Raw genomic sequence first — 22,974 nt, 5'->3', positions numbered from 1 at the left:
CAGGGAGTGGGGAAAGTGAGGCAGGGAAGCCAGACCAGCCAGGAAGGCTGCATTAACGACTGGACTACCAGAGGGTAAATTGCGGCTGGACCCTGCTGGACCCTCTGGGGGTTCCCGCAGAACACACATCAGAAGCATCCTTCCGGGAACAAGGAGGCTGGGGGACTGTCCCACCTGCACCCCTCCTTGGCTGAGGGTTCCCCCTGAGGGCACAACCCCAATCCCAGCACTTCCAGTCCGGCCTGCGCTGGGGCCAAGCAAACTGCCACTGCTCAGGAGGATTCCTTCAGGGTCTGGAGTGGAACTGTCCAGCAGGGCTGTGGCGAGCACCGGCTGGGCTACCGGCATGCCGGGCAGGGCAGCAGCAGTGTCTGCTGCAGCTTCTCAGGGGTTTCAGGAGGCAGTCCTCCATCCTCGGGCCTACCTTCCAGTGAGGACTGCCAGAGAAGATACAGGACGCCCAGTTCAACTGGTATTTCAGATAACGATGGATAGTTTTTGAGGGTAAGCTTATCCCAAATGGTGCCTGGGACATTCACATGCTAAAAAGTTGTTCATTGTTTATCTAAAATTCTAGTTTAACTGGGCATTTACTAGTTTTATTTGCTAGTCATCAAGGCTCTCCTTGATCTGGCCTCAGTCCATTTCTGACTTCCCTGATTTTTCAAACCCTTTTCTCCAAGAAAAGGGGCGCTCCACTATACCTGGAAGCAGTCTTCCAACTCCCTGACTCTGTGGGGGTACTCAAGCTGGTTCCCTGGCAGTGGTAGCCCCAGACATGTCCGAGACACATCTCTGTCCTGCCTGCCACCTCTGGGTCCAATGTCTCTCTGAAATGTCAATGTGCTGCCACCTCTCCCCTCTGAAAGCAGGTACTGTCATCTTGTGCCCTTGGGTCATCTGCTAACATCTGTCTGAACGCTGTGTCTTCCCAGCTAGAGCGTGACTCTCACCTAGCCTGGCACAAGGATCGACAGGTAATTACTAGTTGGTGAGTGAGAAGACTCCCGGGTCCCCTGAGCAAATGTAAGCCCTGTGAGAGCCCCCCTTGTTCCTCCTGGACCTCACCGTCAACCAGAGTGCTGCATATACATCGTGGAATAACCAAGTGAATAGTAGTTTCTGTAAGGGCTGTGTCAGGCCAAGGATGTTGTCCAAAGCAGCCAAAGTCATCACCACCTGCAGGAAGGCTGGTCAGAGTATTCCAATTATACTGTGGCTTTTCCACTTTCACAGCCTGGCCTCTCAGTCCTTTTCTGGGTCCTGGATTTTATCCTATGCTACCACTAGCACCACCCCCTGGAGTGTACCCCCTCCCACACTCCCACTTGGGACCCGCCTCACCAATCAGCCTGAATACTATATGGCCTGGGCACTAGACAGTGTCATTTTCTTTTCTCTCTCTCTTTTTAAAATTAGGTGCTCTGATGTAGATGTCCCAGCCACACATTCACATAACACTTTCCATTAGTAAGAGCTTTCCCGTGAATTATTTTATTTCCACATCCCTGCAAGGTAGGCAACGCAGAATTATTATCTGTTTGAGAAATGGGAGAAGCTGAGTGGTTAAATGGCTCACCCAACTGATGGCTGCAGGAGGGAGGTTTGTGTCTAACTTTTCTTTTACAAGGGTAGCTAAAAATGTCTCACGTTAGCAATGTAAACAGGAACCTCTCATTTTCAAATAGAATGTTTACTCAAAGGAATGCTTATTCCTGCATATTTGGTTCATCACCCTGGTGGCCACACAGCAGGCAGGGGTCCAGTAACCTGTACTTCCCCCTGCCAGGGAGGGCTGGCCACCCTTCCTAACTTCGGGCTACTCCCCGAAGTACCCAGCAGATGTCTAGGGCTCCGGGTACTCACCGTTCCTGGCCGGTGTTACGCACGCAACGGAGTGGGAAGGAGGAGTTGCGATCAGCAAACACAGGAGTGAAGTGCCTAAGGGGGTTCACAGCACAAAGTGCGAAAGTGCCGGCCAGCAGCCCCACCCCAGTCCCTCCCTCCCGCTGCAGGTCAGGGAGGATTAGCGTTGACGAGGTGTCTTTAATGAGGTGCCTTCAGAGGCAGCCCTAGAGGGTAGGACTCACTGCGCACTCCCACTCTGTGCCCAAGACCCGTCATCAGGAGAACAAAATTAGGTTCTCCAAGGAGCCCTCTACTGTGTTTGTGTGTGTGTGTGTGTGTGTGTGTGTGTGTGTACGCGCGCGCGCGCACAAATTTACTTGGTCAGTGGAGCCAGGGCTGTGACCCAGTTGGGGGTTTCCTTCGGGTGCAGGTAAGGGCTGCGCCGCCGCAAGTCCCAGCACCTGACCGCCGACCGGGAGGCTGGGGAAGGCTACAGGGGGTAGGGGGTGGGGCACGAACCACCTGGGCAGGCAAACCGCTGGGCAGGCATACGACCCCTCCTGACGCTCCCTCTAGCTGGACAAAGTCAAGGCGCACACCGATCGACGTTGCTAAAGTCCGAGCCCGGCCGCCGGCGTGGCCAGCCAGGGCTGAAGTTCGCGAAGGTCCTGCACGCCTTCGGGAGCCCCGAACCCACCTCCCACCAACGCCTGAAATGAGTTCCCAGGATCAGGCAAAGGTACCGGCTGCAGAGGAGCCTCCGGGCCGGGCCCATAAACAGCCGAGGAAAACTTAAGGAGTAGGGGGGGTCCATGTGAGGGCGCAGCTACACAGCCAACGCATCCCGCCCCACCACCCGCTGTCCCCACCCACTGCCCCTCCCCTCAGTCCCGGGCAGCGGCGCGCGGCTCCACCTCCCCAGAGCGCAGTCCACACTGTCCTTTTTCAACAAAACAACACTACGCGCCGCCCCCCGCACCCGCACCGGGCAGGATCCCGGGCTACGCCCAGCCCGCCACCGGCCGCGACTCCCGCCCCGCGTCCCCGGTCCCCGCCGCAGACAGTCACCGAGACCTGGCGGCACGCGGGTAGGGAGAGGGATGGAGCCCGGGCACGGCGGCCCAGCTCGGCCCTGCGCCTCCACCCTTCCCCGAGCTGCGCGAAGTGACAGGAGGGGCACGCACGGCGGCGCGCGGGGCGTCCCGCGTTAACCGCTTCCGCGCCGGGTCGGCAGCGAAGCGAGGGCGGGGACCCGGGGACCGCGGGACTGGGACTCACCGGAATGTGCACTCGCAGCGAACGCCTCTTCTGGCTGGTATTTTTCTTGCCGCTGCTCCCGCCGGGGCTGGAAACATCTTTCTTCTTCTTGGTGTCCATGGCCGCGCTTCCCATAACTTTAACCAGAAGTTAATTCCGGGTGACTTGTTCCTGGAATTCGGTCCTCTCTTTCCCAGCCTGGCCCCTGCCGTCGTCCTCGACCCGCGCGCTCCGTGTTACTGTCCTTCCACCCTGAAGACACCGCGTGGGGGCTTCCGCGGGGAGGGAAGGTGGAGCAGGTACCTCAGGCCGCCGCCACACGCCAGCGGTGGCAGTCGGCGGGAGCGCTGAGTTAACGTGTCCTCTTCCTCCTACGGGCTCATTGGGTGCAAAATCAAAGCCAAAGGCTGTCCTGGTTCTGGTCTTTCGCCGAGTTACGCGTGGCAGAGGTCTCCTGCTGGGTGACAAAGTTTTCTTCCTTTTGCAAAGCGAAGCAACATTTTCCACCCTCTCGGCTCCTCCCACAGATTCCCAGAGGTAATCTGAAAGGCAGGTGCAATTAAAAGCGGTAATTTGGAAAACAACCCGCCTGTGCCTGTGCCTGGTTGTGAAATCTGGCGAGAGTGAGACGGTCTGTATATTAATATAATCCTCGGCCGCAGAATAAACCAGCCCGCAGCCTGGAACTAGGTCCGTCCTCCTTTCTGGGCGAGAGGGAGGGGGGAGGAGGGGAAGAGGAGGTGCAAACGCGAATACTCTTCGCAATTGGGCTAATGCTCCGCTGCGAGCAGTTCTGGCGGCGGCCCTGCGGCTGGGAGGGCGCGCGGGAGCCCGGCGGGGGAGAGGGGGCAGGCGGTCGCTCCGTCCCAGCGCCCGGGCCTGAGCGGGTCAGTGAAGGGCCGGGCCTGGCACCGACTCAGGCTGGGGGAGCGCGGGGCGGTGGAAGGCGGCGTGCATCGAACAGGAAGTGCACGGCGTGCAGCGCCGCTCTCCCGCTCCCCCCTCCGCCCCACGCCGCCCCCGGGCCGCCGCGCACCGCCGCCCGCCGGGCGGGCGGGGGCTCCTCTCCTCTCCTCTCCCCTCCTCTCCCCTCTCCTTCCCCGTGGCCGCGGCGGCGCGGGACTCGCACACAGATGATTTCCGACTCACCTCGTTCCCCAGCGTCTGTTTACCCCTGCCCCCCTAAAACACGCACACGCGCGCTGGGCCCCGCAGACCCGGCAGCGGCGGAAGCACGAGTTTCCGTGGGATGCGCGTCGACCCGCACGTGCCTCTCGGGGAACCGCGGCCCCAGGGGGCCCCCAGCCGGCATGCGGACTCGAATGCGCACTGAGCTGCCGGTGTCGCGGGCGGAGTGCGGGTTTTCACCCCCACCGCACCGTACCAACCCCACCCGGCTTCTTTCAGGTTCACCGAGGGATCCACGGTAAGTGTCGGGCGAGATATCAGCCGCCCGGCGCCGCGGAAACCGCGGGTTTCTAAGACTGTGGAAGAAATACTGGGGGAGAGGGCTGGAAGCCCCGGGAGTGTCCCAACGTGCTGCCACGGTCCGAGCCACCGCGTTACTCCTCTAGCATCGCCCGTAGGCGAGGGCCAGTGGGCGTTCTCTGGGGTGGCGGTATGGCACCCCTAGGTGTGCCCCAGGATGTCGCGACCCTGGCACTGGCTAGAATTAAGGTGAGTGCTCCGTCAGGAGTCACCTCCCCGCCTGCTCTAGGTTCTGAGGACAGGGTGGTCCCCAAAAGTCACCGGAGGGCCCTGAAAGCTGGCGTCACCTCAGCTGCTCCCCGTAGTCAATGATGCTGGAGGCCACCCGAGAAAGTCGCTTTGGGAACGCCATGGGGGCGGTGAGGAGATGGCTTTCACTCCCGTCCAGGTGCAGAGATTCGTAGAGTTCTCTCCTCTGGGGAGGAGGGGTGAGACCCCTTGAGGGACGCCCCATAGGCCGTGCCTCCCACCGACCCAGAACAACCCTGGTTCAGCCATCTTTCCCATTTCCCTTTCCAGTCCGAGTTCCACCTGCTTGTGTAAAATCTCCTGCAGTCCGGGTGTGCGGTGGTTCAGAGGGGTGGGTTTCTGGTGGGTTTGTCTTCCTTCCCCTTCCTGCTCTCCAGTCCAGAATGGAGCCAGACTGAAGACCCTCCGTCCTGGAGAAGTGCTTTCTGGACAGAAAGTGCAGTGCTCTGGAGGGGACCACACCTGGGTTCAAAACCCAAGTGGCCACCCCACCCCACAGGTGTGGAATTTCTCGCTTTGACCATTTTTTGACTGGCTGCCTGCAGAGGATTTCCAGAGACTTAGGGAGACTGCACTATTCCACTAAATGCTGGGAACACTGGTTAGAAGTGGGAAACAGTGGGCTTTCAGCCTACGATGACGTGGTATAAAGCCTACCCTTACCCACTCAAAATGACCCCCCACTGCCATTTGCATTTCACCTCTTTGGTTTAATATTTTAACCCCTGTCACAATGATAATTTGCCAAGGCATGCAAATCACTCCATTTGCTGAGAAGTGGTTTGGAAAGGAGAGATGGAGAGTTGGTAAGGGAAGTCAGGAGAGCCACTGGAGAGGAGGTCCCTGCTGGGATGGATTCACAGTAAGGAAGCCACTGGGTTACTTCTCATACTGAAGGCTTCGCCTGAAGCCTGTCATGGTTGCTGGGCCATGTCTGGCGATTGTTAGAATACGTACTGTTGTCAGTTGACTTGAGTAAATATATGCCAAAGCATTCATTAGTAAAATTCGTTTGTTCCCTGAGTTTGTTTTGTTGGAGTACAGACTTTACCCCCTGAGAATCCTAAATGAAAACATTTTACCTGATTGCCTGAATCTTAAGAGCTTTTTGTTGTTGTTGTTGTTCCACACGTTAATTTTTCTGAAATCTGAGTGTTTCTTATAGATGGCATCAGAAGACACTTACCAGCCCCTTTTTTTCTTCTGAAAATATATTAATAAATTGATCATATATCTTCCAATCAGTGGAGTCTTAGAATGGAGGGAACACAGTGACTGTTTTGCACTGGGGTGCCCTGGGGAACCTTGTCTCCCTGCAACTTGCTGCACACAGTTATTTTGGTCAGCAGCTCAATGTGGCATGCCCAAGCCACAGTGTCTAGTAATGACCCTGGCATCTGATTGTTTCTGAACATCCTGACCTATGACCTCTTTTGAAAAATTAATCATAAAATAGATGCTGAACAAAATATAAAAATCTTAAATAAAGGCAGTGGTATGATGTTGCCTCTTACCTCAGGCTCCAGTGATCCTGTCTTTATGTAAAATTTTGATTTTTTTGGTATAAAATGAAGTTTATAGATGCATTTTTTCCCCAAAATTCAAGCAGAGCCTCTTAGTGGTCACCAGGTATCAGTGAGACTGTCTGCATTTTCTCGTGCCCTGGTAGTTAGGACTGGAATGTGTGACGAACTCTGGCCACTGCCACGTGAGTAGAATTAGTAGTAGCACTTCAGGGTCGAGCAGTGAAGAGTTGCTTTGTCTCCCCCTGTGTTCCCCCTTCCCTGCCATGATCTTGGAAGCCACACGATCCAGATGGTGCCCAGTAAGATGGACGAGTGCAACTCAACTGGCGTTGGACTTGGTTGAATTGGGTTAGGCCTCTGAGATTTTGATAATTATTTGTTATCACAGCATAGTTTTGCCTATTAAAAAATATTTCATTGAAATATTATTTATCTTCATGACTGAGTTTGGGGCACCCCCTTCCATTTCATACCCAGGGCAGGGGCCTCATTTGCCTCACCCTAGTGTGACCCTGTCCTTCTTCTGATTGACAGAAGGGCGAGAAGCAGAGGTGGGCCAAGGACCGTGGGCAGTCATGGGAACCAGCTTGCAAGTTCCAAGAGGGCGAGTTGAGGCCTCTCCCAGCACTGCCACTGACCTGTGGTGCAGCCGTGAGTCTGGAAGGGAGGGGGTGGCCTTTAGAAGATTCCTAAGGCCTCATTAAGGGGGGCTTGTATTTGTCCTGATTGTATTTTGTATGTCTTGTTAATTTTATTGCTCTAGTAATCCCTTTTTTATTGAATTTTTCAAAAGTCTCATTGTACAATGAATTGAAAATTTAAAACCAACAAGGAAGCAAAAGAGCCCTGGTCCTTCCCCGCAGGTGGTTTAAGACAGAGCTTCTCAGGAGAAGGATGCATGTTGATGACGGGTCCACTGGGGGCATTATTTGCCTAGGTGGCTAATGGTGCAAGTTACTGATACATGGTACCTACTCTGTGCCATTGCTGGGGTGTTTCACAGGTTTAGTCCACCTATGGGAGGGGATGTTATTGACCCTGTTTTATATCGCACATATGCGTTGGTATAATTACTGTACCACCACTAACACCCCAGACTAACATCACCTGAATATTTGATGTATCTCCAGGGCTCCAGGTCATCACACTGGCCCACCACCATGGTGCCACCTCTTCTCCAGCCAGGGCAGCATTTCATTCAGAGAAGATCATTTAAAATGCTACACCAAGGACCTGCACTCTAAGTGAGAAGTGAAATACACAGAATACAACAAGTAGTGTAAAAGACACCCTTGATTAAGAGCTTACGGGATGTTTAATTTTGCTTAACCTAGTGTTCTAGACTGACTGGTCCCTACCCATCCACCCCCCAACACCAGCTTTTTTTTTTTCCGTTTTGTCTATTAATATCCCATAGAAATGAAATGACTTTGGAAACCATGAGTCATCTTTGTAGAGCATTGACAACTTACAAAATCTTAGAATTGATGGTGTACTCATGGATTTAAAGTCCAGACTTTTCCTGTAAAATTGGAATATTCCAGTTAGAAGAAATCTTGACTGATCATTTAGTTCAAGGGTCCCATAGACAGACATCTGTGTCTGGTGAATTCCTATATTCGGTGGCTACATGTTCCACTGTCAGAAAGAAGAAAGGAATTAACTTTTTTAACATTTTTTATTAATTTATAATCATTTTACAATGTTGTGTCAAATTCCAGTGTTCAGCACAATTTTTCAGTTATACATGAACATATATATATTCATTGTCACATTTTTTTCTCTGTGAGCTACCATAAGATCTTGTGTATATTTCCCCGTGCTATACAGTATAATCTTGTTTATCTATTCTACAATTTTGAAATCCCGTCTATCCCCTCCCACCCTCTGCCCCCTTGGCAACCACAAGTTTGTATTCTATGTCTATGAGTCTATTTCTGTTTTGTATTTATGCTTTGTTTTTTTGTTTTGTTTTGTTTTTGTTTTTGTTTTTTAGATTCCACATATGAGCGATCTCATATGGTATTTTTCTTTCTCTTTCTGGCTTACTTCACTTAGAATGACATCCTCCAGGAGCATCCATGGAGGATGTCATTCCATGTTGCTGCAAATGGCGTTATGTTGTCGGTTTTTACGGCTGAGTAGTATTCCATTGTATAAATATACCACCTCTTCTTTATCCAGTCACCTGTTGATGGACATTTAGGCTGTTCTTCATGTTTTGGCTATTGTAAATAGTGCTGCTATGAACATTGGGGTGCAGGTGTCATCCTGAAGTAGGGTTCCTTCTGGATATAAGCCCAGGAGTGGGATCCCTGGGTCATACGGTAAGTCTATTCCTGATCTTTTGAGGACTCTCCATACTGTTTTCCACAGTGGCTGCACCAAACTGCATTCCCACCAGCAGTGTAGGAGGGTTCCCCTTTCTCCACAGCCTCTCCAGCATTTGTCATTTGTGGATTTTTGAATGACGGCCATTCTGACTGGTGTGAGGTGATACCTCATTGTAGTTTTGATTTGCATTTCTCTGATAATTAGTGATATTGAGCATTTTTTCATGTGCCTTTTGATCATTTGTATGTCTTCCTTGGAGAATTGCTTGTTTAGGTCTTCTGCCCATTTTTGGATTGGGTGTAAAACAATGAAGCTAGAACACTCCCTTACACCATACACAAAAATCAACACAAAATGGATCAAAGACTTAAACATAAGACAAGATACAATAAACCTCCTAGAGGAAAACTTAGGCAAAACATTATTAGACATACATCTCAAAAATTTTCTCCTAGAAGAAATAAAAGCAAGAATAAACAAATGGGACCTAATGAAACTTACAAGCTTCTGCACAGCAAAGGAAACCATAAGTAAAACAAGAAGACAACCTACGGAATGGGAGAGAATTTTTGCAAAAGGAGTTAACTTTTTCACTACCTATTACATGCCAGGCATTCTGTTAGGTAGTTCATATTAACTGTCTTATCTGATTTCTGTTAGAATCCCCTAAGAAAACTCTCATAGGCATTTTGCAGACGAGGGAAACTGAGACCAGCTGTTAGAGTGCTTGGAGGTTCATTTAACTCCTGTCTGTTGATCTTCGTTTGCTGTGACCTCTGGAAGGACATTAAAAAATGAGGCCCCTCTTCTTTTCAAAGCTTTGCACGAGGCCAACAATACTATTGAGGAAGCTCCTTCGGGATGACCTTGGACGAACGATTCAACATCTCATCTGCCTTGGTCTCTGTGCCTGTGACATAGAGCTGCAGGGAGAGCAGTGGTCTATACACTCAGGAGACCAGCGACTCAATTCTGTGCAAAAAGCAGCTCTTGGGAAAATGAAACCACAAGGTCTGGACAGAGGACTCCGTCAATGCTCTGATAACTCACTGGACACCAAGCGAAGGGAGTGTCAGCTAATTGTGAAAACCAGGCCAAGTGGCACATTCCAGTCTTTATTTTCCTTTAAACGTGGCCACTGATTGTGTAACCTTGTGATAGCTGTTGCTCCCTGGTGCAAACGGGACCATTCTCTCCACCCACAGATAGAAGTGGAGGCAGGCGCTCAGGACCCGCGGACGGGGCTGTCTTGAGACAGCACCTCTCCTGACAGCCCTTTCCCAGGTCCCTTTTGATTTTTCCTGGGGACCCATGCAAGCCACTCCTTTACCTGTCTTCCAGATTCCTCCTCACCCATGATGCCAGTTAACCATAAGGCCACCCAGGTCATGGAATCCAAGAAGTACTTTGGATTAAGGTAAGGGTAAACTCTGTGGTGGTATCCTCCAAGGACAGATCTGCTGTTCACATCTTTTCTCTGGAGAATAGCCTGCTGCCTTGACCAGCTCTGTGCCTGACCACACACCCGGCCATTCTGAAGAATGGCAGATTCAGCAAGCGAGGCGTGCGCTGTGACCACGCAGCGCTGTGCAGGGGGTGGTGTCTGCTAAATAAAAGGATAGGTAATCCCAGCAATTACGCTCCCGTCCTTGACTAAGGGCAGTCATCACGTAAACAGCATTAGCCAACTGCTGTCTTTTTACAGTTTCCCCTGTGACATTTGCCCTGGTGATCCAGCATTGCCTCCCATGGGGATAGTGGGTTTGGGCTCCTGGGGCTGCAGAATTTGACGAAAGGTCTGCATGCATCGGTCCTCAACTTAGTTCTGAGCCTTGAACACACTATTAGCATACAAATGAACCCTGGGAAACTGGGAAATACGGCTAAGGTACAAGGACAGGGGTAGATGCCTTAATCTGAACATGGCTCGTGACCAATTTCTGTCTGCTTGCTCACCCATCTATTTTGAACATGATTAAATTGTGCAAATTAATTGTAATAATTTCCAGAGAAAATCACATTACCTTGGTAATTATACTGGCCCCAGAGTTCACACATTGCCGTTCAGGTCTGAACATGAACTTGTACAGGAGGGTGATCATCAGCACCAGTGTTACTGTCCCTTCATGTGACTTGCAGGTGATCTCCACACCTGGCCTTCAGAATGCCAGTTACAAGAAAAAAAAAAAAAAAAGGCAAAGGAAAAAAGGATATGCTAGTTTTCAGCTTTTCAAGATTCCAGAAAAAAATACAGTCCCTTGGGATTGGCAGCATTTGGAGAGCACCAGGCCGTGGTCTGGATTTTCAGATGGTTACAGACCTGGGCTGCGGACCTCCAAGCCCCCTTGCAGGTGCATAATTACCATCCTGACTCTCAGAGAGAGCTGTGCCCCTGCCACGAGGGCCTAGCCACACCCGGGGTTAAACCATGCATGACCTCCCCAGCGTCTACCCCTGTCCTTGTACCTTAGCCCTTTACCCCGTAATCAGTAAGCACCCATTTGGTGCTGGGACAGAGCCCACAAGAGGCTCAAGTCAAGTGCTCTCAAGGACAGCGTGGTTTTGACAGCCCTCCTGACACCACGTGGGGCAGAAAGGTATATTGTAAGATGTTCCTAAATATAACTCCTCGGAGTTGCGTGAAGTCTTGGGAGAGAATGGAGAGAGACTTTCCAAGTAAAACTCGGTGCCGTGGGCGTGCATCAGCTCATTTTAGGTCATTGCAACACGCACTGCTGACAGCGCCGTTGCGCCAAGGGCCTGACTTGTTTTTCCTGTCCCCGCTCATTGTGGCTCTTTACCCTCTGGGTCAAAACATAAAGCATAATTACAGTGTTCATTGTTCTTTGACCAGCCTGAGAGAACGTTTTTCTGCCCTTGTAGCTTATTCCCCCATGGCCCAGGGCTTTCCAGCAGCTGATGGAGTTGGTACGCAGGCTGCTCTGGGCGCCCAGGGTACTCAGGTAGAGGACAGGGTCGAGCACGGGGCACACTGCGGATACACCAGGGCTCACACACGGGCCGGCACACTGTCCGTGGCTCTTGTGGTTGTAAGAGGCCAGGAGAGCAGCTCTTTTCGATCAGAGTTTCAAGGAGAGCCTACATTTCCATGGGACAGTATCGCACGTTGCAAGTTTATCTTTACAAGTTTAAGAACTGATACACCTAGAGAATTATGTCCTTTATTTACTTCCTTCTTAAGCCTGATCTGATTTTTCAGCCTGTCTGGAGACTTGCTCTTTCGCATGAGGCTGTGTTTTGTGGGGTCATTGCCTCTGCTCTTAGATCTATTCTCCAATCTGCTGCTTTGTGTTGCCAGAAACTACAGTCCCAGGATCTCTGGTGTTTGGCCAGTGGAAGGCAATGGGAGGCAGCTGGAGTCTAGAATGTAGGATGCTACCGCCAGGCAGGCGTCCCTGACTCCGGCTCTGACCCTGGATGTTGGAGCAGGAATCTGGAGGACGTGAGGAAGGAAACGATGTGGGCAGCTGAGGAGGATACCGGGAGGGGTTAGAAGGGCAGTGTGGCCCGAGGTGGCCAAAGGACAGGTGAGCTAGTGTTTGGGGACTTTCATCCGAGTGAGATGGGACAATGTTGGAGAACGTCAGCGAGAAGGACAGGGTTGGGTCTGAATTTTGAGGATCAGCCTGGACGTCATGTCAACAAGTTGTCAAGAGTAACAGGAGGAAGCCTGGCACATAGGACTTCTCTGTGTCATTCAGGCAGGAGATGACCATGGCTCGGACCCTGACGGGAGCAGCAGAATCATGAGAAGCAGTTGCTTCTGAATGTATTTGAAGACAGAATCCCCAGAATTTGCGGATAGTCTGGATGTGGGGTCTGGCTGGCAACTGTGCATTTGAAAGTCACCAACCAGCCAATGGAGAGCATTTCAAGCCATGAAGTGGGAAGAGATTCAGGCGCGAGTGTAAACAGCAAAGAGAGGAGGAGGTCAGGACCTCACCTGAGCACTCCTGGGTTAGAGGTTGGGAAGATGAGGAGGAAGCAGCAGAAGAGCAGGAGCAGAACTGGAGAGCTGGATCCAGAGCCCACAAGACAGAGCATCTGGGGAGGGAGGAGCGGCAGGTGCGCTGTCAGCCACAAGACGACTCAGGATGGCTGTGGGGTTCGGTGACGTGGAGGCCACCGGCAGCCTTGGCGGGGCGGGGAGTGGTGGGATAGAGCCGTGGACCCGGCACAGGGTGGACAGCTGTGTCCAGGAGCTTCCGTACAGGGGGGCAGAGAAATAGATGGCAGGAAGAGAGGAACATGGGTCCGGAGAGGCCTGTCTCATTTGTGAGGGGGATGTTACTCATGTTCATGTGCTGAGATCATGACCCTGTCACTGTCAGGGGAGGGAATCGACGATGCAGAAAAAGAAGGAAGAGCTGCAGGAGCAAAATCCTGGAGCAGGCAAGAGAGGGTGAGGTGTCCCCACAGAGCCACCGCCCATTGTGTGACGGGAGGAAGTGGGGACAGCAGACGCGGGCAGGGGGAAAGGGGTCTTTCCTAGCCGCTTCTAGTTTTCTCTTGAAGAGGGAGCAATGCCCCCCCACGGATGGAGGGAGAGGTGTGGGAGGTCTGAGGAGAGAGGAAAGGTGTGAGTGTCCTGCAGGAGGTGGGAGGGTGGCGTGCGCACGTGCAGGCGGTTCCCCTGCAGATGGATGGACGCCGTGTGCTTCTTCTAACTCAGCGACCTGTCTGGAAGATTGTGCATCCCGGTTTACAGAGCTCTGCTGTCCTTGGGAGCAGCTGCACAGTATTCCGTGGTGTAAACATCACATAACTTGTCACAGTCATGATTTATCATTTATTACATTATGCATATTGAAGCCGTCCCCTCCAGGTGAAAACCTAGGCTGCTTCCAGGGCTGGAATGCTCGCACGTCACGTGTGTCTTTTCACACGTTTTGCAGTGTGCAAGCACGTGCTCAGGCGGGAATTACTGGAACAGCGTGTGGATGTGGTTCATTTCGGCAGACAGGAAATTGGTCCCTCTTAGAGGCTGGCGGTCCTTGCTCCCAGCACAGTGTATGCACACGCCGGGCCCTCTCTGATGCAGTATGTTTCCTAATGTTTCGGTATTTTCCAATCTGTTAGGTGAAAATAGTGTCTCATTCTACTTTTTTACTTTCTTCGTGCAATGAATGAGGACGAAGACCTTGTGTGCTCCTGTATTTCCTTTACAGTTTCCTTTCTGTGATTTTCTGTCTGTGTTCTTTGCCCATTCTCCGATTAGGTGGTAGGTCTTTTTCTTATCTAATTATAGGTGCTCTTTCTAGGTGTTGAAAAAAATTAGCCCCTTGCCAGTACTGTGGGTTGCAAACATTTTTTTCCCAGTGTGTTTGTCCTTTGGCTTTATTTTTCTTGCCATTTTTGGTACAGTTTGTTTTATCGATTTGTTTTTATGGCTCCTGGGGTTTTCCGTCACATTTAGAAGGGCTGTGGGAGGAGCACAGGCCCTGGTGGGGCGTCTGCAGGCAGCTTCAGAACCACTTTGGCAACGTGGGGATAAGGATGCCTGGAGAACATGAGCATGCGTGCGTGGGAGATGCTCGTAAGTGGTTTTCTTTTCCTCGATGTCAGTCCCTAAAGCAGGCCCACGGCAGTAGCAAGGTCAGTGCTGTTTGCATTCCAGAATTCTTCTAGAAAATTGCAAATAATTTTCCTGGGCACATGCTCTGTGACCCTCTGAAGTCCATCCGGCTGGCCCTTAGAGGTGACGTTCACCCCAGAGGAGAGCTCATTTCCGGGAAGCACTGTCCCAAAGTTGCCATGGGTCCAGGGGCAGCTGAGGGCCTGGCATCTCGGAGGTGGAGCCTCCTTCCTCTTCCTCACGGAGTGGTCCTTGGGAACTGGCTTCATAATGACTTGGGAGTTTCCCAGCCTCCTTTCTCAGGGATGTATTTTAAGACCAAAATGGCTTCACACTTGTCTTTCCTGCCAAGGGAATTGCAGGTGCCATGCCTGCCTGTCACCCACCAGAAGGTGTGTGGCTGTGGAGGGTGCCCTTGGAGAACAGCCCACCATCCCCCTCAGATCTCCAGGCAGGACAGCCATGCAGGGAGCTGGCAGCCGAGCCACCTAGAGTCCCTGCTTCCAACATGGGAGGATGTGGAGAAGGGGAGGCCCCCATGTGTCCCCTTTTCCATTTTATGTATGTGATGTCTGCGCCAGACCTTTGCTGGAGAAAGGTTGTGTTGTAGGAGGTGCAAATGTGGGTTTAGGGTTACTGATTCTCTGTGAGTCTTTGTGGAGATTACTGAAGGACAGGGGACGGAGTTAGCAGCCCAGGACTGGGGTACTACTTCAGGACCAGATGGAAAGAGGAATTTTTATTAAGGCAGAAGAGAGATCGCACTGACTTTTGGATAACGTGGTGGGCTTTGCATGGGGGACTCCAGGTTTACTAATGACTGGGATTATTGAGAGTTGTCTGGGGAAGAGTTCCAAGAAGGAGGGCATGAGACCCAGTAGAGAAATCTGTCTCTACTCAGAACTGTTCCAACCAGAGCTGTGTCTAAAACTCTGTCAGAGAAGACCCCGTTTTTTTAGGGCCAGGGCTGTGTGTGGCTAGCCAACTTGGGGATTTGATGGTTTGAAATGTAAAAAAGACATATGTTAAGATCCCCAGAGAGAAATTCCTGTTTGGTCTTAAAACCAAGGACAGTTGTCTTTCCCCTGAACTCTTGGGTTTGTTCCTTGTGGGCACTGGAACTGACCCTTGAGTCTTCTTCACAGACGGCCAGAACACAGAGCATCAAAGCTGCAAGCCACCCATGCATGTGGTGTCCACACGTATTCTTTGTCTTCCTTTTAGGGAATTGCCTCCCACACTGGTGGAAGCTGACCCTCTGAGTCAGTGCTCTGGCCCCTGCCCACCAGCTCAGCCAAGTCATAACCACCCTGTCCCGGGAGTGGTCCTGGGCAGCCAATCAGAGCCCTTCCCTGGGATTCTCATGTGCTGAACGCAAGGCTGGAAGGCTTCCTCCTGGAGCTGCCCCAGCTTGGGGGACAGTAGCCTGAGAGACTGGGCACAGCACCCAGAGAGAAGCAGGGGTGGGGAGAACATAGACACTTGGTCCCCATTGTCCCTAAGACCAGTTTACCCCTTTCTCTTCCCGTGTCTTATCTTAAGGTACAGTTGGATATCTGTCTCTTGCAAGGCAGGAGTCCTCACTGATAAACTTTTAATTAACTTAATCTTGTTGTATTTTCTTGTCCCCCTGTATTCTTTCTAGAACAAGGTCAGGAGGGGAAAAAGGGGTGCAGGAAGGGAGGAGAGAAGCAAAGGAACAGTATGTAGGCAGCATTTGTCATTATCTCAGTATCTGTTACTTAACTGTCAGAGTCTGACCTCCCTGCCCCTCAGCCACCCCTGACATGTTCTTCGTTCTGGTCAGGTCACCTTGGCCCTCGTGACCAGGGACCTCTGAGGGCCTGAAGCCCTAGGGTGTATGTCCCCAAGCCTACCCTGTGCATCTGCAGGAATTGGAGGCTCAGGGTTGTCACACTCCAAACAGTGCCTGTGGGCTGCCAGGGCCATTTCAGAGGCTCAGGTCAAGCAGAGGCGCTGGGCATTCTTGTTCTTCTGGGGATGCAGGTGAGTGTCTCTGGTGGGTGTTTATGGAACTGGAGCGTGTAAATCTTCTATAAGAAAAGAATGTTTCCCTTTGTAACTGGAGAAAGCCTGATTAAGGTTTACTAATGACTGGGATTATCAGTGTCCATTAGTAATTTTTCAAGTTACCTGAGCAAGGAAAAAGGAGTGATTACAGAAGCCTGGAGCCAGCATCATCAAATGTGTGCTGGCCACTTACTTTGACAGGCATGATTCAGTGCTCTTTATTTTTGGTTAAATTCCCGTGGCTCTGTAACCAGATACCTCCAGGCTGGAGGATGAACTAAGTAATGAGGGGAAAACAAGATTGCTGGGTTGATATAAATGGCAGATTGCTGGTGCAGAGAATTACTAAGATCTGATGTAAAAGAGCCACTTTCTTCTGGTTTAGTCTTACCACATCCTCATTTTTTTTGACCCTAGTATCTCTTTCTGTTTTTAAATTCAGAGTCACAAAATGGCTGGTCCTAGGGCTACGTGAAATAGCAAAATACTTCTGTCACTGTTCTGCTCTCTTGAGAGGAAGTAACAGATGCAGATAATGGTATTATAATAGTGCATTGGGAAGATCTACAATTATTCTAATGATTTTCTCATCACTCAAAATATTTTGGAACTATTTTTAAAATTAATTTAGAGCCAGTTTGTGAGATGCAAAAAAGCAAACAAACAAAAAAATCTCAGTGTCAGTAAATTTACGATGTCATATTTGTGAAAGTGCCAAGCAAAATCCTTGGCACAGAAGAGGCACATGAAGGACCCCGTGGACATTTCTGTGCAGGTCACAATGAAGTTCCTTTATCCCGGTCTCCGCCCACATCTCACCAGCCTCTGAATTTTGCTCTCACTGACCCTTATTAATGAAAAATGGGATCTGTTTCAGGCATAACCACTAGCATCCTGGAGATCACTCAGTTCGTTGCTCCCTCCCTAATGGTGCAAAGAAACGGTCGACTTCAAAGGCTCCCATTTCCTCCCATGTCTGTGTCCATTGGGATCCTTGGGAGGTAGATGCCAAGGTGGGATTCAACATGAGAGAGAGTCCATGGTGGGGATGCCTGTGAAGGATGAAGGGGAACAAGCAGGGGTTGCCAGGGGGAGCCTCGGACCAGGTCCAGGACTGATACCCATGGACGGAGGGTGAGAAGGAAGGATTGGGTTGGAAAAGCCTCAGACCAGCACAGTTCTGAGAAAGTCTCGCCGGACCCATGGGGAGTCACCCAGCAAAGTCATCACAGGAAAAGCTCGAAGGCAGGAGGGGCCGCTGGGAACCCCACGTATTCTGTCAGTGCGGGGACAGCCCGGGGAAAGGGTAGCCTCGGTGCCGGTGCAGGGAGACCCCCAGGGGGAGGTCCTAGAGCCATCAGTCAAGGGTGCCTCTGCTGTGGGTCCTTTGGAAGCAGAGCTGGGTGTCACCTCCATGGCCACCACGTCCCCTCTTGTACCAACAAGCCCACCTCTCTGTGCGTGTCTGGGGAGCAGCTCCTCCATGGCTCCTCGGGCTTCTCACCGTGAGGGGGGCTTGGAGGAGGGAGGCTGGGATGCCTGTAGCCCCTGTTGCCGCAGCTGGTCTTGGGCCACAGTGGGCTCTTCTCACCGGCCTTGTGACCCATAAGCAAGCTGTGTGGGTTGAATTGTGTCCCCAGAGAGGCACGTTGGAGCCCTGTCATGCAGCTCAGGCCCTCACTTATGGGCCACACCTCTTATAAACTGCCTTCTTTGGCTTATTTTTGTATCTAACCTTGCATAAGAGGATTTTAGGCGACTGCTGCTTCCTGTTGTTTGCCCAAAGGTCTGTTTGTCATATTTCTTCAAGACTGACTTAACTTTTCTGGGCCCAGTGGTCACCGACCTTCCACCTCAGTCCACCAGCACAGTTCTGAGGAAGCGTGTGGTCAGTCAAGCACACAGCCGGCCTACATGGAGGGCAGCCAGATGTCTGGGTGCAGGCCTCGGACAAACCCCGCCACCTGGGGCCCAGCCGTGACCACCTCCGGGCTCTCGGTGTACAGCACTCTGCTGCAGTCGGTCGTGAGTCCCAGAGTCTCTCTGTCTTAAAGGCCTTGATGCTCCGTGATTTGACCAACCACAGTGTCACACGGACTAAAGCTGAAGCTATGAGAAGACAGCTGGGGATTTGAGCAGAGCCCCTAATTTAAACCCACCTGAGCCTCAAACTCCCCAAGTCCTCTGGTAGCTCTCAGTAGGGAAAAAAAAAAGATTCTAGGCCCTGCCGCATGAATGTGAATGCACAGAGGACGGGAGGACCATTCCAAGGGTAAATCGGGGACAGTGGGCCTCCAGCACTGCAGCAGCCGAATTCATACCGTGAGCGTCAGTTTGAATCAAGGCAGAGAGTGGCTCGTCTCCCGTCAAGGCCAGAGAACGAGCCACGTTCTCACGACACAGCGCGGTCTGGTGGGGCCGGGGGTGCTCTCCTGGGCCTGATGGCTGCACGGTACCTCCCGAGGACTCACCCTGACCTGTGATGTGAGCTGAGCAAGTAGGAATAATCCTCATCCCAGGATCCCGGGTGTCAGGACTTAGGGGAGCTCAGAGACCCTCTGCCTTAATCACCCCTTTCAATGACGGAGACTCTGAGCCACCCTGGGCCCCTCTCCTCATGACAGGTGGGTCCTGGGTTGAAGTCACCCCCCACCCCCCCCCGCGCCAGGGGCTGCACCCACCTCGGCTCCCTCATCCGGACAGTGGGCCTCCTCCCCACCTGCCGCTTTATTCTGAGACTTGAAGGAGAATGTGTATGTGACAGCTGTTCGTAAACCGTGAAGCCCTCTCTAAATATGAGGGTTTTATTATCACCGCAAGGTCCCACGGATCAGAGCAGCCTGTGCCCCAAAGTACCCACATTCCTCCATGGAGGACGTCACAGTTTGCTTTGTGGTGCCTGCTGGAAGGTCAAGTCGGGCAGCAGTGAAGTCCCACGAGCTGACGGTGTGGGAGCAGGTAGGGGGCTCAGCCCGGGGCACCTGGGTCCCCTGTGACCCTCTGATCACAGAATCTGCAGTCGATGTCATCACAGCCGTCGAGTGGTGCCAGGCCATCTTCTCCCTGTACGTTTCTGGGGCTCCTGACGAGAGACTGGCCTCCACTCCAGACAGACCTGGACATTTGCTGGCAGGGCCCCAACAGCTGACCCCTGCCTCGTCCCTACCCTTTGGTAAAGGGTGGTGGTGCCCCTTTCCCACGTTTCCCCCCGCCCTTCTTGATTTCACTGTGAGTGGGCTTTGAGGGCAGAGAGTGGAAACACCCAGGATCTCCAGGGCTGTACCAGCGACCACCTCCCATCCCAGAGGAAGCTGTGTCTTAAAGGGCTCATAAAGCATACCGTTTTCTGAAACACAGAGACAAAAGTCACAGTTCAGCTGGATGAAGTATGCCTCTAGAGTCAAGAGTGCCGTCCTCAGATAGGCAAACCCCCTCAACCTCGGGGCGTCCAGAGTTAAGAACGCACGGCTCCCTGTGGGGGCTCCGGTCCTGCGCCCGCTGGGCTGTCCAGTCGTGTTTCTCCTCCTTCTCTTAAGAGCTCTGTTGTATGTGTGCTTTTATTGTACGTGATCCTGGAGATGTTTTTCCTTGAAGTAGAAGAGGTACAAGCCATGCATTTTGTTTCTAACTCTGCAGTGAAGACCAGCACCCCAGTGTTTAAGACGGGGAGGACTGTAGAGGAGGAAACACAGGCGTCCCTGGATTTATTGTCTGGAACCCAGCCCACCATACCGCCGAGGTCTTCCTGTCCTGGGGAAACAGGCTGATGTTTGCACCTTGCTTTTGCCATCTCCTTGGTTTTGCTGATCTCAGAGCTTCTACCAAGACAGATGCTCATGAAGTAGTTAATTTTTCAGCCAGAGGCCATTATTGACAGAATCATTTCCCTGTGGCCAGTGTGTACCGTGTTCTCTGAAGGACACGAAGAAGAAAGCACAGGCCCCACCCCACAAAGAGGAGATAAAACGGGCTCTTTGGCTAGAATACAGCCAGCCCCTCATGAATCAGTAATTACAACAGGAGCTGACACTCGTCGGGGGCCGACGGGAGGATGGCCATGCTCAGTGCCTGCAGCTCAGCCCTCACCTTTACCACGCTCCTTGCTGGTAGGTTATGGTCACAGACAAAGAAATGGAGACTCTAGGAGATTCAGTAACACAGCAACGAGGGGCAGAGCCAGGACTTCAACGGGGTCTGCTGACCCCAAAGCAGGCGCCCAGTGGGGCTGCAGGGAGAAGGGCGCCAGGCTGAGTGGGCTCACTTTGAATTCCTGACCACAAGCTTAAGAGGCCCTGAAAGGTACAGCCTGGGACCACAGGACCTTCTCCCACTCAGCTGGGGAAGCGTGTCAGGCTCTCTTCACCTCCCTCCACCTTCAACACTCTCCCCTCCCTCCCTCTGCATGACCACCTCTCACCTGTTTCTCTGACAAAGGGACAATCAGAAGGGAACTCCCACCAGGCTCACCCTCCCCAGGGTCCCTTGTGCAGTGACACCCACACTGCTGTCTCACCCATCAACAGAGGGAGACCCTACACGCTCCCCATCAAAGACACTCCTCCTTTTCACCAGATCTCCCTTCACCCCCCACCCCAGCAATTGTTCCCGCTCTTTCTGCTCCATCAGCGTTTCTCCCCTGCAGTGCTTCTCAGTCTTGGCTCCAGGTTGAAATCACCTGACAAGCTTTAAAAAAACAAACAAACAAGGGGCCCCCAGGATCCTGGCTTCCCTGGCCTGGATTCTACCCAGACACCCGGAGACCTGCAGCTACGGGGAGTCTGACTGTGCAGTGCCCTGAGCACACTTTCAGGGCCGCTCCCACCTGCGCAGCGACGGCCGCTCTTCCCCACTGCAACCCCTCCAGCTGCTGGCTTCCCTGCTCCCCTTCCCAACCAGATGCCTTCAAGGAGCTGTCTAGCATAGTGTCTCTCCTTTATCCCCAGATTTCCCTCTTCCAACTCTCCTCCATTTGGCCTCTGAGGTGACGTTGCTTTAAAGCGCGTGCTGCTGCATGGCTGGACCCCGGGTGGGTTCCCAGCCCCATCTTATGCATCTTCCAGCAGCACTGATCTTCCATCTCTCCCTCTTCCTCGAAGCGCTTCCTCCACCTGCTGACATCACGCTGTGGCTTCCCTTCTACCTCGCTGGCCGTTATTTCCAGTCTCCGCTGCTGGTTCCTCCTGATCCACTCACGCTGATGGCCCAGGGCTCCGTCCTGGGATCTCTTCTCACTCCTTTGTGTGTTCCTCCAGTCTTGTGGCTTCAGAAATTACCTGTTCCCTAATGAGACCTAAGATGAGGCCTCTGGGCTGGACCTGTTTCCGTGTGCTCCAGACTCATGGATCCGAATGCCTACTTGACATCTCCTCTGGGGTGGCTCAGAGACGCAGGTCTCCAACTGAACACATCCCCCTGCTGAAGTCCTGCTCGTCCACCCCCTTCCAGAGCTGCTCTTCCCCACAGTCTTCCTTCTCCTCACAGCCTTGCCAGCCTGCCTGTTCCTCCAGCCAGAAACCAAGCTGCCATAGCCTGTTTTCCTCCCACATACTTCCAACCCATCAGCATATCCAGGTGGTCCTCCTGTCAGAGCACAGCCAGAACCCCATTCTCACCACCTCCTCAGTGCCAGTCTGCTCCAAATCAGATCATCTGTCACCTGGTAACTGGTTTCTACTTCCACCCCCAGCCCCATGGTCTGCTCTCAAAACCACAGTTCCAGTCATCCTCTACCAAAAACGCCCAAAGGCTCTGATCTCACTCACGTGAAAGCCCACATCCCTGCCGTGACCTTCAAGGCCTCCATTCCTCTCTGGTCTCGTCTCCCGCCACTTATCTTCTCCTTGACCTGCTCCAGTCAGCTGTGCTCCCAGCTGTTGCTCCAACATGCCAGCTGACTTCTTACCTCAGGGCCTTTGCACTGGCTACCCCCTGCCTGCAGGGTCCTTTTCCCTGATATCCCACTGATCTACTTCCCCTTTCCTCCAGCTCACCACGCAAGTGCACTCAGCAAGTGCTTCCCAGACCACCCTTGAACACTGAAACTCCCTTTTCCAGCACTCCCTACCTCCCTTCTTTGTTCTCTTTTCTCCTTGGCACATGTCACCTCCTCATACACTGCATAATTTACTTATAGGTTGTGTCTACTGTATGCAAACAGATGTTTGTTTTTTTCAGTGTGCAGAACCTAGTTCAGTGCCCGGCACTCTGTAGATGGTCAATAAATGTTTGTTGAATGAATGAATGTGATTCAAACTAAGAGCAATGGGGGATCAGGGAGGGAGGAAGAAGGCCTACATTTGGTTCCACAAGTATTATTAATTTTTGGTCCTGGGAATGTTTCATGAAGAGTGGAGTTGAGCCTTGAAGGAAGGGTAAAATTTTAATAATAATAATAATAATAATAATAATAATAATATGGTTGGGATAAACTAGAAGACTTGTGAAATCTTAGGAACTATTTCTTCAGAGCTCTAGTCTCAGGTAGAATGAGGACAAACCCCAGAGGAGGCAAACCTGAGGTAGGGTCAGGAATTTGGGATGTGAAGCAGGAGTATCAGTGACTGGGATTTGCAACTGAGCCCCTGGGTAGGGGCACAGGCTCCTGGGATGTCTGGGCACTGCAACTAATTGTTAGGCCCTTGTCAT

General features: G+C 52.1%; 3 protein-coding genes across 7 annotated transcripts in view; 2 read left to right on the top strand and 1 right to left on the bottom strand.

The window, feature by feature from the left end:
- The window catches only part of PRKAG2 (protein kinase AMP-activated non-catalytic subunit gamma 2), a 240,974-nt gene extending 237,108 nt beyond the window's left edge, over positions 1-3,866 (bottom strand). For all 5 annotated transcript variants that reach the window (XR_004321209.1, XR_004321210.1, XR_004321211.1 and 2 more), the window contains exon 1: positions 3,127-3,866. The gene's annotated coding sequence lies outside the window, so the exon portion shown is untranslated. The remainder of the gene's footprint in view (positions 1-3,126) is intronic.
- LOC116665082 (serine/arginine repetitive matrix protein 1-like) overlaps positions 1-22,742 on the top strand; it is a 28,884-nt gene extending 6,142 nt beyond the window's left edge. Inside the window, exons 2-6 of the mRNA XM_032484359.1 lie at positions 2,425-2,556; positions 2,646-2,936; positions 6,903-7,019; positions 10,044-10,119; positions 18,165-22,742. Coding sequence (XP_032340250.1) covers positions 2,425-2,556; positions 2,646-2,936; positions 6,903-7,019; positions 10,044-10,119; positions 18,165-18,381 — 833 coding nt within the window. The 3' untranslated portion in view covers positions 18,382-22,742. The remainder of the gene's footprint in view (positions 1-2,424; positions 2,557-2,645; positions 2,937-6,902; positions 7,020-10,043; positions 10,120-18,164) is intronic.
- On the top strand, positions 3,866-6,889 carry LOC116664778 (formin-like protein 5). The gene is made up of 2 exons (XM_032483080.1): positions 3,866-4,531; positions 5,220-6,889. The coding sequence occupies exons 1-2, from the start codon at positions 3,879-3,881 to the stop codon at positions 5,371-5,373; spliced, it is 807 nt and encodes a 268-aa protein (XP_032338971.1). The 5' UTR covers positions 3,866-3,878; the 3' UTR covers positions 5,374-6,889.
- Positions 22,743-22,974: the final 232 nt, after the last annotated feature.

The sequence above is a fragment of the Camelus ferus genome, chromosome 7, assembly GCF_009834535.1.
Source record: "Camelus ferus isolate YT-003-E chromosome 7, BCGSAC_Cfer_1.0, whole genome shotgun sequence".
In the NCBI taxonomy this organism is placed as follows: Eukaryota; Metazoa; Chordata; class Mammalia; order Artiodactyla; family Camelidae; genus Camelus; species Camelus ferus.
This window is presented reverse-complemented; position numbering and strand designations above follow the sequence as displayed.

Excerpts from the sequence above, each read along its gene's own strand:
- LOC116664778 (XM_032483080.1), top strand. The coding sequence starts at position 3,879 with ATGCTCCGCTGCGAGCAGTTCTGGCGGCGGCCCTGCGGCTGGGAGGGC. Across the intron at positions 4,532-5,219 it reads GGTTCACCGAGGGATCCACG|TCCAGAATGGAGCCAGACTG; the intron begins GTAAGTGTCGGG and ends CCTGCTCTCCAG.